Source organism: Tiliqua scincoides, chromosome 8 (genome assembly GCF_035046505.1).
Source record: "Tiliqua scincoides isolate rTilSci1 chromosome 8, rTilSci1.hap2, whole genome shotgun sequence".
NCBI lineage: Eukaryota > Metazoa > Chordata > Lepidosauria > Squamata > Scincidae > Tiliqua > Tiliqua scincoides.
Window position 1 is genome coordinate 55,104,455 of NC_089828.1, and position 14,299 is coordinate 55,118,753.

The window sequence follows — 14,299 nt, forward strand, 5'->3', positions numbered from 1 at the left end:
AGGAGCAGACCTCCCTCTTCTATCATCTGTCTATCCATGCTTGCAATCTCAAATAAGCGTCAGCCAAATGGGATCTTAATCCACTTAAGATGTGATAGCTGGAAGACGCAATTTCCTAACAAGAAATCCTTCCTCCGAGATTTGTGCCTAGCTGAGCAGACAATCAATCCATCTTTTCTTTTCTTTTTTAAAGAAAAAAAAAGGGGGGGGGAATAAAAACTCAGCAATGCAAGAACCCAGCTTGTAATTTGCCTGCCTTCAAAAAAGAGAGAGAAGACAACGATGGAGAGCTGACAATCGTGAGACAGTTCTATTACTCAGGGCTGGCATGTCCATGAGCCCTCCTCCCCAATTGGCATGGGGGTGCTGCCCACCTCCATTTGCCTCTACTCCTCGAAAGAGGGGAATGGAGCAGAAGAGAGCAGTGAGTAATGGAGTCCTCCATGCAAAATTCCCTGCCCACACACAGCAGCTCTCAATTTTTTTTAACCTAAAAGCTCCTCGAATGATGTCACACAGGATCTCTTGTGCAGATATTCACAAAAAAATTGCGCCTGCAGGGATGAGTGGCACTCCCAGTGAATATTGCCCCCTAAGGCATGGATCCCTGTCTTTTCCATGGAAAAGGAGGAACTGAAATACCACCAATTGGTGCGTTGGTGAAAAGCTCTTTGTACCACCAGTTCCACTTGGACAAGCATGCAGAAGTCGAAAGAGGGCTCACACAGAGGCAGCCCACTGATCGATCTCGTCTGGGATTCTCAGTGTTGGTCCACCCACGCAGGCACATGAAGAGGGTTGTGCTGGTGGCAGACTGCAAGGGGTTTTCGTGTTGCGAGCCATTTGAGAAAACAATATGGTTGGATTTTCAAACAGACTTGCAGCCCAATCCTGAGCTGCCCGGCATGCAGGGTGGCAGAACAGGCTTGCGCTGGGCTAGCTTTGGCGCCGGGCCATGTTAAGGGCTTGCAAATATGCCTTGCAACATATGTACTGGCAGTGAGCCGGCGTGCAGGGCTCTGGATCAGGCCCTTAGAGCCCAATCCTATGCATGTCTACTCAGAAGTAAGGCCTGATATAGTCTATGGGGTTTACTCCTAGGAAACTGGGGACAGGTTTACAGCCTAAGGTCCCAATCATATCCAGCTTTTCAGTGCTGATGCAGCTGTGCCAATGGGGTGTGCGCTGCATCCTATGGTGTGGGGGCAGTCAAGGAGTCCTTCCCAAGGTAAAGGAATGCTTGTTGCTCCAACTTGGGGCTCCACAGTGGCTGCATCAGTCCTGGAAAGTTGGACAGGATTGGGCCCTTAGTGCTGGAGTCTGCTAAGGAGGAAACCCAGGAAGCCAAATAGCAATATAGCCTTTGCTCACCTTGCTGTTAAAAGAAAAATGACTTTTTTTTTTGGTCACAGCTCTATTTTCTGTACCAACAACAAGAGAAGGACCTGAGTCTTCTTTTTTCTTTCTTTCCATGTTTGCTCTGAGTGATTTTCATTGACACGCTCTGGAAGATATTTCTCCCCAGTGCAACACGGTTGGAATGAGATCTTCTTCAAAAGCTCATTACAAACCCTCCTTCCCTCTTCTTTTTTTCAGTATGATATTCTCAGCCGCAGCTAGCCTGACCTTTCCACAAAGAGACAGGGTTTCAATAAGATGGAGACTCGGCAAGAAGTTTGCCAAGCAGGGCATCGCTGTCGACTTTCTCCCAGCGCCTCCAACAGCCATTGCCTCCAAGATTTCTGTGGACTGGGAGGCACTGGGACTATCTGTCCTAATCGGAATTGCATCTGATGAACTGATAAGAGGATTAAAGATCTGCCTCCATTGCAGGACCATTAAGGGCAACAGAGTCGCAGGAGCTCCCTGTTTTTTTTGACCCAGCAGCAGGCAGCTGGTACAAAATACAATACCACCTGCCCACACACCTGATTTGATCACTGTGAGTACCATCATGGTTGAAAAGCAATACCGAAAGCTTGTAAAAATAAATACACCAATAAACAGACCCATAAGGAAAGGAAATTTCAGGACCTACAGCAGCAATTCCCAAATGTACCGTGGTCACGACACCCTTCTTTTGTGGCGGCCTCCACTTCCCAGCTCTCCCGGGTAACACCATCTTGCATCACATTATATCTCACAAGAAATGTGCAAGATCTCACACAATTTAAGACGGTTGAACCTGGGAGAGTTGGGAAGAAGATGCCTTTGGGGACCCTATGGTGCCCCTTTTGGGAAACACTGGCCTACACTCTCGAGACAAACACTTGGGGAAAAAAAAGAGCCAAGGAAATCACAATCCTTGATCATGAAGTTCTTTACCAACATGTGCAAAAGTGCTAGGAAAAAGCAGTAACCTGATTCTCACTTTAGGAAAACTGGGCACTGGCTCTTGACATCTGTCTTCGTTTGGCTCATCTTCCTGCATTTACCCTGAAAGCAAAGTCATTACGAGCCTTCATATTAAGAAGGTCTGGGGATTAATTTGTCTGTGGAAACAGCTGGCTTGTTAGCTGGGGATTTATATTACAAGCTTAGGCCGGTATATGTAAATTTTGGTTACATTCCTCGGCTTTTATGTTTATGACTTTCTTAATATTCAAAATACATACATATGTAAAAGATGCTCTGCTCTGCCATGCCTTGAAGCAGAATTCTAGCTTTAATCTTCTTGGCTGACTAAGAAAAGAGCCAATCTCTGCAGAGATGCATGCTTGAAATGGGGATTGGGGCCATGCCAGATGTCTCTCCTCCTGGCACTGCCAAACATCCATAATTACCTTGAGGTATGGCAGCAGACAGACTGGGGCAAAGATGGCTGCCTTCCTGTCAACCTTACTGCTGTCAGCCCCTTGAAAGGGCGGGACAAGACACTTCCAGAAACATCTAGAGAAGCAATTCTAAAACTTCGTAGCACCAGGACTCAGTTTCTAGAATGATCATCTGTTGGGACCCACCGGAATTGATGTCATTACCCTGGAGGTGATGCCATGGTTGGAAGTGACATCTTCAAGCAGGAAAATTTTAACACCCCAAACCAACCAAATCAAATCAAATCAATTAAGTAAATTAAAAGCTTATAGTGTTGTTGGCAACCTTCAGTCTCGAAAGACTATGGTATCGCACTCTTAAAGGTGGTTCTGGAACAGCGTCTAGTGTGGCTGAAAAGGCCAATTCGGGAGTGACAATCCCTTCCACAGTGGGAGCAAGTGCAGTCTGTCCCTGGTCTGTCTCCCTGGCTATGGGCCTTCCTTCTTTGCCTTCTAGCCTCAGACTGTTGGCCAAGTGTCTCTTCCAACTGGGAAAGGCCATGCTGCACAGCCTGCCTCCAAGCGGGCCGCTCAGAGGCCAGGGTTTCCCACTTGTTGAGGTCCACTCCTAAGGCCTTCAGATCCCTCTTGCAGATGTCCTTGTATCGCAGCTGTGGTCTACCTGTAGGGCGCTTTCCTTACATGAGTTCTCCATAGAGGAGATCCTTTGGGATCCGGCAATCATCCATTCTCACGACATGACCGAGCCAACGCAGGCTTATAGTGTACAAGTTTTAAAATGTATTTAAAATAAAGAAGAGCCCTCCTAACTCTCCCAAGCAGTTGCTGATCTGTTTAAAAAAAGTTCCCCAAACAACCCAAAGGATGCCATCCTATCCACACTTACCCAGGAGTAAGCCCCAATGACTCTCATTGATAAAAGCATACACATAGTAGCTTGTTCAAAGTATTTTCCCAAATGCAGGCACATACCAAGTTAGCATCAAGTCTAATATATTAAAAATAAAATACACGTTGAAATGAATGGGAATTCACCTGAAATTGGCTCACAACACGCCTGGTGGGTTCCGACCACAGTTTGAGAAATGGTGTCCTAAAGGATCATTCCTGCATGGACCTTGATTCTGTCCTATGACCTACAAATATCTCCAGGGCCAGGATCAGGTTCTGACATCACTGGGCAGGTGCTGAGGTTGGCCCAGGGCCTTCAGAAGAGACAACTGTTGATCCCCAGGACCACTTCAGTGCCCACAGTCATTGTGTTATGGTCTTGGAGACCACCCAAGCAGTAAGGAGCCCATGGACAGCAGTTTACTAAGGAGGCATGTAAAACTTGGAGTAAGACGAGCTGATTTATCTGCAAATGTATATCACTACTTTACTTTTCAGCCACTATCCTTGCAACCTAAACTTTGTTCCTCAGTGGTACCACCTGCATTTTGAAACTGGGTTGCAATAAAGTTGACCGAACGCGGTGTTGCATTTAATTTGACACATTGCCACTGGCAATTGCCACATTGCTATCTGGCCACTCTGATCTTCTGTTGCTTCTAGGACTCACAGCCCAATCCTATGCATGTCTACTCAGAAGTAAGTCTCATTAGAATCACTGAGGCTTGCTCCCAGGAAAGTGTGGATAAGATTGTGCTGTCAATCTCCAGCCCATCTTATGCTGGAGGACTGGCAATCAAAGTTCCAAAATGGACTTCCAAGTCTCCCTTGGACTACATTATCCTCTTCCGGACCTTCAAACATTCAGTTGCTACTCATGGAAATTAACCCTTGGTACACATTAGGGAGATCCTAATACAGTAATGTTGAACCTATGAAACATGTGTCAAAGGTGATAACATGACATTTTGGGAGACACAAGCTTTTTGACACACCAAGCCCAGAAGGTTTGCCATCAGTGGCCAAATAAGATAGTGTCATTGACAATGTACAATCTTACTATCTCTAATTTTCACCAAGGGGGACAAGCAACAACAACAACAACAACCTATTCCAATTGATACCTGAAAGCATCACACCAACCTTTATCCCCAGTTCTATGTTCTCTCCACCGTAAACATCCATCCCCGGATCCAGAAGGCCGATTTCGCCGAAGAACTTTCGATTTACCACAAAAGAACAGCCGATCATAGCTGGAGTCCTGGAGGAGCAGGAGAAAGATAAATAGATGCATTTCAGTTGTGAGCTACTTCTTTTTTTCTTTTTCTTTTTGGAAAGGGGGCTATTGGCCTGTATCAGTGAGGTTTATTCAAGCATGGCGCGCGCGCACACACACACACACACACACACACACACACACACACACACACAGCCTTCCCTGTGTGTGGGGAGCCCTGCGCGAGCGCCTGCATAGCGCCCCAGGTCAGTGAAAGGGAGAGCAAAAGCGGAAGCGGAGCGTGATCGCCCCACTCTCCCTTTCCCTGACCTGGGGTGCCCTGCAGGAGGGTGCGCCCCAGTCCCTGCAGCCCCGTCAGAAGGGAAAGCAGAGCGATCGTGCTCCGCTTCTGGTTTTGTGGAGCGGGGCGCGATAGCTCCGCTTTCACTTTTCCTGACCTGGGGAGCCCTGCCGAAGGTTGCGCAGGGCTCCCCGCACCCCCCGGGAGGCTGCAGGAGGCTTGGGCAAGTGCACCCAAGCCCCTGCAGGCCCCCCCCCCGAGCGGCGCGATCCTGCGGATCACACCGCTGCCTTCCCCTTGTCTCCTGGTTGCCCCTGCCCCTTAAGGGGGCAGAGGCCAGGACTCACAGACTGGGGCGTCGGGATGCCCCAGTTTGAATACCACTGTCTTAGGGCACAATCCTAACCAGGTCTACTCAAAAGTAAGTCCTATTTTGTTCAATGGAGCTTACCCTCAGGAAAGTGCGGTTAGGATTGCAGCCTTAATTACACTGAAGTGCTGCTGCTGTTGTGACATTGTTTAATTCTCGTCTTGTGTTAATGGTTTATCTCTAGCATGTAATGGAAATGCTGTAAGTCACTTTGACCAAGCCTTAAATGGAATGGAATGCGTGGTATATAAAGATTGCAATGCATACATACAGCATACATAAGTTTATAGTGCTTTTTCTTTTTAAACTATTGTCTTCAAATCTCAAAAACTATCTCAATTGATTATGACCCCCAACTCTGTGCCAGATTAAACTCTGCTCTGATGATAGCATTGAAGAGTGTGAATTTAATCCTTGCCCTAGCCCCCAGTGGGCCTTCAAACTCCTCTCTTTCACCTACCTACCTACCTGCCTGATCCTTTCCCATTCACCTGGCTGGCTGCTCAGCAGCTGTGGTGGAGAACAGAGCAAGGCAGGGGAGTCTGTCTCTACTGCCTACCTTTCTTATATCTGGCACTCGGCTACAGCTGTCAATGAGGAACCGAGGGTGCTGGGAAATGTAGTTTTGCCAGCTGTGCTGGGAAGCTGACAAAATGCACATTTCTCAGCTCATAGCCACTGTGTGCCAGGAACCAGGAAGGGACCTCCCTCCTTCCCTCCCTTCCCTCCACCACCATCAGAGGGACAAGAAATGCAAGTGAGCGGATGGGTCAAGGAGAATGTAAGCTTTTGTCCACAGATTAAAAAACCAGAGAAGAACTTTTAGAGCCATAATGCTCATCACTTCTTTGATATAAACATTACAATCAAGCCAGGATTTCGCAACATCAAATATAAGCAAATGAAGCTCCACACTGCACAGGAAGGCAGCAAACCTCCCCCGCCCCTTACCACAAGCTAAACCAGTGGTTCCCAAACATTTTAGCAGCAGGATTCATTTTTTAAAATGACAAACTATCAGGACCCACCTAGCTTTACAAAACTTAAAGCATTTCACTTTACCACGCCTCTGTTTTTATCCTTTTTACTCGGGGGGAGGGGGGGAGGCGGTGGCTACTGGAGCTTTTGTTGAGCTACACATTCATCAGATTGAGACCATTCTGGTGGCGTTGAGTTCCGCTTCGCCTTGCCTTCCATAGAAGCAAAGTCAGACTTGTCGACTCAAGCATAAACATGCACGTGCGACTCATCCACTTTTTATAGGGCTCAGTACAGTGGGCCCTGGAATCACTGGGTCCTGGAATGGATCCCCTACATACACCAAGGCCCCACTGTACATTTTCCTTATCAGATCTCAACCTGTCAATTTCACAACTCACCAACAATCAGGTTGTGATCCACTGGTGTGTCACAACCCACAGTTTGGGAGACAATGAGCTCAGTCTAACTTGTGGGAAAATTCCTACCCAAACCCCCATATTATTTTTATGGAACCCAGTTAAATAACCAGCCATATGTTTGCTGGGGTAATGACAGTCTAGATTCCACCGTGCATTTAAAACAGGGACTCCTTCCCCACCATCACCAAATCTGTACCAAATCTAAGAGACAAGGAGATTTATGCCATGCAGCTGCTACATGCAACTAGCGCGTCCAAGGAGATGGGTACTGTTCTTCACAGGGATGGGTGGCCACCTCAGGTTTGATTCACAAACACTCCGCAATGCTTCATGGTTTGCTACTTAAGAATTCAATTTCCCCCATTTTAGTGGAAGCACGATAACTACCACTAGCTGGAACAATTAATTTCAAAATGATGGTAACATTAAGAAGTGCCAGACACTTTAACAGCTCCATTATTCCTGGTTACTGTCTCTACAGCCACTTCCCAACACTGAGAACAAAAGATCAGCTCTGCTGGATCAGATCATCTACTTCGGCATCCATTTCCTTCCACGGCATCTAATCAGATCGCTTCAGGAAGCCTACAACCAGAACACGCATGGTATGCCCCTAGTATACCATGGGTCTTCTTTATCCGCGGGTTCAACATCCGTGATTTTTTGTATCCGTTGATGCCAGACCCACAGCTGGAAGGCCTCAGAGGACCTCCCAGATACTACTGTTTCTGGAAGTGTCCGGGAGGGGTTCTGAGGAGGCCTGAGGATGCACAACCTCCGGGGGTCATCAGATGCCTGGTCAGGAGCTCAGGTCTACTCACTCAGCAAACCTTAGCCATGGAGGCCAAAGTTCAATTGGGAGCCCAGGTCCATCTGCCTGGTTGACCTGGGCTCTGGAGTTAAGGTAGTACTCATATCCCCACCCCCAACACAAACACTGGATCTTCCCCTGACACCAGGTATGTACTTTCCCACTAATACAGATGCAAAATTCAGTGATGGGTGAGCCCTTCACACCACCTGATACACCCTCAAAACCACTCAGTAAGGAATGCTTGAAAAGCTCCAAATTGGTGAGGCACCGTTATCCAATACACACTACCCAGTCCCGTGATCTGTGGCAACAAACAATGCACTCATCACATCCAGCTAAGGACAGACCTCAGAAGGCCCTGGCTGTCTCTTTCCAGGGTAAGTACAGTGGGATATCCATGGGCTCAGCTCCCAGCATATCCGCAGGTGCCAAGCCCACAGCTGGAGGGCCTCAGATCTCCTGAATGCAATTGGAAGTGGCTTCCAGTTGCACCCAGGATGATTTCTGAGGCCTCCCCACATTCCTGGACATGACTGGGAGACACTTCCAGTTTGCAGGCAAGAATGCCCTGTGGATTTCATTGTCCGCAGAATTTGGTATCTGTGGGGGGGGGATCAATCCCCACAGATACTGATGGCCCACTATTTGTTTTGGGCTTGGGAAGCAAGAGCGTAAGACTAGAAGGGGTGGACAGCAGAAGGAGCTTGGTGACAACCCCATATCAAGTCCAGCCCTGCTCAAAATGGGGCCAACCTTTTTTTTTGAGCAAGAAGGAGTTCATTTTCAACCACCGCCCCTTCCGAAGTCTTAGACCATCACTGGAAACATTTGCAAAGTACGAAAAGCGATTGAGGCTCCAATACTCTTAGGCAGTTAATACTGTCCCCATCTGCAAATACACCCTGGGTGAATAAATCCTGGTTGCTGCGCTCTGATAACCTTGCTTAATTGTCTGTTTCAAATGGGCTTTTTCTTCCCACTCTCGGTAACAGCACAGATATCCAAGAAACAAATTAAAAATGGGAGAGATCGCATGGGGGGGGGGGGAAGAGCCGTTAGATTAAGTGTCTTCCCATCCTCAATTCTGCAGGAGTTTAACAAGCCATAAGGAACAAAAAAAAATGTTTAATGAAACTTGGGTCTTGGAAGCTCGTCTTTATTGCTGAAGTTCTCTCGCTGGACCAGTAAGTCTCCAACCTTTTCAGGCAGAGGAGAAGCACTCAATCTGCCGAACAGAGACTTATTTTTAATCATTTGTGCCTCCAGAAATCCAGCCCAGAGCAAAAACAGAGACCACCAGATTGCACCATATTCACCACCAGCTCTTCCTGCCAGTCTAACACTGTTGGGGGGGGGGGCACAAAACAACAACAACAAAACAACAACACAACTGGGGGGGGAATCAGTAGCATCAAGAGAAGCTCTCTAGACATCTTTAAGGCCTGAAAACTCCAAGGCATGCTCAGCAAATGTCCTTTCCCGTTCGGGTGGAAGGAAAGTGTAGTTTCCTATGCCTCCCAATTCATTTCAGGGAGCCACAGGAAACTACAACTGAAATGATGAGATCCAGAAAGCTCCTCCTGTGGGAGAAGCATTAGCAGCGCCACTGACAGGGTCCTCTTGCACCTCAAGATGCTCTTATTCCCAAAAAATCTTTGTATCTGCCCGAGACTGAATGATCAAAAGTGTGCGAGGGAGGAAGAGGCTTTGCCTTAGCCCTAGATAATATATAGCTAGGGCAGCCCATCCATTAGCTAGGAGTAACCATTTTGAGCAGCAGGCAAACTAGGGGAGGCAGGAAGCTGGTGGAGGGATGTCCTGAACCGCGTACTTACCACCTTCCCTGGTCTACAACCAGTCACAGCCCAATCCTCTTCTTGTGTACAATACCAGGATAGCAACCAAGAAGAGAACGGGTATGGAGCTTTCTACCTCCTCCTCTTCCAGTGGCAACACCCAGTAGCTACCCCATCACCTCTGGTGATTCCTTGCTTTCCCCATTTTTTTCTTGAAAACCAAGAGAGGGGGAGGATGCTGGGGGAAGGAGACATGTAGTAAACTAGGCACTGCTTGGAAAGCTGGATCAACTTCAACCAAGCCTATATTCTATTTCCAAAAAGCTTATGAGAGCTCAAACCATATGTAGAATCTTGCTGTCATTGTTCCAACAACAGCCTTTTAAGGTAGGTTCCCATATTGCAGATGTGGGAAACTGAGGCTGAGAAGGACCAGCTTGCCTAAAACTACCTGGTGAATTCACTTCACGGATGGGTCGGTAGCTGAATTGCTTTGCCACTCTGGTAGCCCAGGGCACAAAGTGCCTTTAAAGCTAATGTAAAAGCAGACTCGGGGCCCAATCCTATCCAACTTTGCAATGCCGGTACAGCCACAATGCAGCCCTGAGGAATGGGAATAAACATTCCCTTACCTTGGGGGTGCCTCCATGACTGCCCCCCTACTGCAGGACGCAGTGCACGCCCTGTTGGCAACAACTACACCAGCGCTGGACAATTGGACAGGATTTGGCCCTTATACCAGTGTCAGACCCTTCATCCAACCAGTCCAGTGTTTTCTACCCTGACCAGCAACTGTCTTTCAAGATCTCAGTCGGAGGGCCTTCCCATCACCTGCTACCTGACATCTTTTAGTGGATTGAATTGAATACCCCTGTGTCGAATCTCCCCTTAGCCACAAACTCCTTGCAAGTCACTCCAAGACCCCCTGTCTGAGATGGGGGTTATTGCCCTAGCTGAGACAGGGGCACCTGGAGTGACTTGCAAGGATTCTCAAAGATTGCAAGTCTCAAAGTGACTTGCAAGGATTCTCAAGGATTCTCAAATATTTTTAAAAGAAACACGCAGAGATGTAAACTGTTAGTCATTTGGTTTTTCTCAAGGATCAACTTGTCAAGGGTTTTCTTTTAGAGCATCTAAACTACTTTAAAGAAACCAAGAAAAAAAGACACTGAAACCACAGGAAAAAAACCTGCTTTTTTGCTATGCGTAATATTCCGACAGCTCACAGCTACCCTAGATTTATACGCTAGGAGGAACCCGGGGATATTCACACTTTTAAACTGTCTTTGCCTTGAATCTCAGCATTCAATTGCCTGACAAGGCAGGGAACATATTCCTCCTGTCGTCTGCTATATATTTTTCAGTACTTGAATTATTCCTTCCCATATATATTAAAATGCACCGTTATTTATCTCTGTCTGAAATCCAAAAAAAACCACACAGACGCAAGGAACCTTTTGGTGACTTCATTCCCTGTAGGAAAAAAGCAGCAATAAATCACTCCTTGAACCTTGGGAGGAGCAGGGAATTTAGGAGCAGAAAGTGTCTGGCACTGACATTTTTCCTGCACACTCAATTTTCCACATCACATACGGTGTGCAGAGTTCTTGTTTTCACCCTTATGGAGGACCTATGCCACCCATCACAAGGTTAGAAGCCATGATGGGTACGTGCAACCTCCTGGTTCCAGAAGTGGGCTACTTCTGAACGCCAGATGCAAGGAAGCAGCAACAGGATGAAGGCCTCTTGTTATCTTGTGTGTTCCCTGAGGCTTCAGGCGGGCCATTGTGAGATGTAGGAAGCTGGCCTAGATGCGCCTTTGGCCTGATCCAGCGGAGCTTATGTTCTTCTATGTCCAATCCTATGAAAGTTTACTTGGAAGCTTCGCTGAGTGCAATTAGATGCGCTCTCCAAAACAGGGTTTTAGTCCTAGCTAAATTCTGTGCAATTGGGGCAGGAGTTTCCTAAAAGGAGGGGGGATAATTCTGTGTGATCTGCAATACTGATTTACTAGTCACCCTGTTGGGGGTGGGGGAAATCTGGGGCTTGCTCCGGGCCAGCCACAGAGGTCACAATTCTCGGACAGTGGCCATCCACTGCCCATGTGTGAAACGCCTGGCTTCAATGTGCAGAGGCCCAAGCACCAGATTACTGAAGGCCACGGTCCTCCACACAAAGCTTCCTGACAACTGCTGATGAGAGTGGGCAGTGGTTTGCCTTGCCTTCCTGATTGGGGAATGCGGGAATGTGCAGTGACTGACTAGTACTGGAGGGTTCAGGGAGTGAACCTGGCCAGGTGGGCCCTCCACAGGTGTGGGTTCTTGCCAGTGCTTGACTTGGCTGACTTTTCATGCCATCCCTGTGAAGCAGCAGCATCAGAACAACCCTCTTGGTCAAAAGAGTCACACCATCACTGTCTTCTCCTGGACAGCCCTATTCGCAAGTGGGAGTTTGCCCCACAGGGGACAGCCACTAAAACCAGGGGACATCCACTAAAATTGAGTGTTGGGAGAGTTAGGACAGACAAAAGAAAATATTTCTTTACTCAGCGTGTGGTTGGTCAGTGGAACTCCTTGCCGCAGGATGTGGTGATGGCAACTGACCTGGACGCCTTTAAAAGGGGATTGGACAAGTTTCTGGAGGGAAAATCCATTACGGGTTACAAGCCATGATGTGTATGCGCAACCTCCTGATTTTAGAAATGGGCTATGTCAGAATGCCAGATGCAAGGGAGGGCACCAGGATGAGGTCTCTTGTTATCTGGTGTGCTCCCTGGGGCATTTGGTGGGCCGCTGTGAGATACAGGAAGCTGGACTAGATGGGCCTGTGGCCTGATCCAGTGGGGCTGTTCTTATGTTCTTAACTACAATTCCCAGGAGGCCTTGCAGGTCTTGTTATCTTGTGTGCTCCCTGGGGCATTTGGTGGGCCGCTGTGAGAAACAGGAAGCTGGACTAGATGGGCCTATGGCCTGATCCAGCAGGGCTGTTCTTATGTTCTTAACTACAATTCCCAGGAAGCCTTGCAGGTCTCTTGTTATCTGGTGTGCTCCCTGGGGCATTTGGTGGGCCGCTGTGAGATACAGGAAGCTGGACTAGGTGGGCCTATGGCCTGATCCAGCGGGGCTCTTCTTATGTTCTTAACTACAATTCCCAGGAAGCCTTGCAGGCCTCTTGTTATCTGGTGTGCTCCCTGGGGCATTTGGTGGGCCGCTGTGAGATACAGGAAGCTGGACTAGGTGGGCCTATGGCCTGCTCCAGTGGGGCTGTTCTTATGTTCTTAACTACAATTCCCAGGAAGCCTTGCAGGTCTCTTGTTATCTGGTGTGCTCCCTGGGGCATTTGGTGGGCCGCTGTGAGATACAGGAAGCTGGACTAGGTGGGCCTATGGCCTGCTCCAGTGGGGCTGTTCTTATGTTCTTAACTACAATTCCCAGGAAGCCTTGCAGGTCTCTTGTTATCTGGTGTGCTCCCTGGGGCATTTGGTGGGCCGCTGTGAGATACAGGAAGCTGGACTAGGTGGGCCTATGGCCTGCTCCAGTGGGGCTGTTCTTATGTTCTTAACTACAATTCCCAGGAAGCCTTGCAGGCCTCTTGTTATCTGGTGTGCTCCCTGGGGCATTTGGTGGGCCGCTGTGAGATACAGGAAGCTGGACTAGATGGGCCTATGGCCTGATCCAGCGGGGCTGTTCTTATGTTTTTATGTTCTTATGTTCACAGGTCTCTGCAACGATACAAGGACCTCTGGCTGCAATCTTTTATTTTATTTTATTTTATGTAGATGTGACCAGGAGAGAAGGATGCACTTTTAGATCTATCAACATGGGGGGAGGAAGAGGGGGTTACAGAAAAGCAGTTTTGCTGTCTTTGCAAATATCAAACTATAGCTGCCGGCAATAGGGCAGGGCTGGCCTGTCCTTCAGGCCAACTGAGGCAGATATCACAGAGCCCAATCCTATCCCATTTTCCAGTGCCGGTGCTGCTGTGCAATGGGGTATGCACCGCTTCCTGTGTTGGGGAGGCAGTCACAGAGACCTCCTCAAGGTATAGGAACATTTGTTCCCTTACCTTGAGGCTGCATTGCAGCTGCACAGGTGCTGGAAAACTGGATAGGATTGGGCCCTCAGGCAGCAGACCGGACGGGGTTACTCACCTCCTTCTGCAACTGCAGTGGGATGGGGGGGGCACCAGCCCTTACAAGGTAGCATCTAGATCCACCACAAATATTAGGCCTCACCCAAGTAGATAGGAATCCAAAAAATGGTGCTCTGAGGGGACCTCCTCGAAACTAGAGCCAAACCTTATGAGCCCTCTGAGGGCTGAGATTGGAGAATGTAAGAGCCCAGGAAATTTTGGGACCCCTCCTTTGGCTCCTGGGCCCCTTCCTTTGGGTCTCAGCCCCCCTTTGTGACCCCAGACTCAGGTACAATTGACCACCTGCACCCTCACGTAATGGGCTCTGACCACAACCCCCCTTCAATAAGTTGTGCCCACCCCCAACCGTAGCCCAGCACTCATACCCAAACCTTCACAGAGAATAATAAACATGTCGTGTTCTTATTGACAGCGGTAAAAGAAAAGGCGAGGGGGTGAGCCATCAATCACATGTTGACCAATGACAATATCCAGCTCAGCCCAGATTTTGTTTCGTTTGCCTAAGGAGACTCCTGAGATCTGCGTGCAAGCCTTTTTCTGAGCGAGTTCAGTGCCAAAAACATTCTTTGTCATCAGGAAGGCCAA

The 14,299-nt window shown here is 48.3% G+C and overlaps 1 protein-coding gene across 1 annotated transcript in view; it reads right to left on the bottom strand.

Annotated features, from left to right (window-relative positions):
* The window catches only part of LOC136658819 (polypeptide N-acetylgalactosaminyltransferase 17), a 37,716-nt gene extending 32,793 nt beyond the window's left edge, over positions 1-4,923 (bottom strand). The window contains exon 1 of the mRNA XM_066635708.1: positions 4,809-4,923. Within this exon, the coding sequence (XP_066491805.1) occupies positions 4,809-4,916 (108 nt within the window). The 5' untranslated portion in view covers positions 4,917-4,923. The remainder of the gene's footprint in view (positions 1-4,808) is intronic.
* Between the last annotated feature and the right edge of the window lie 9,376 nt (positions 4,924-14,299).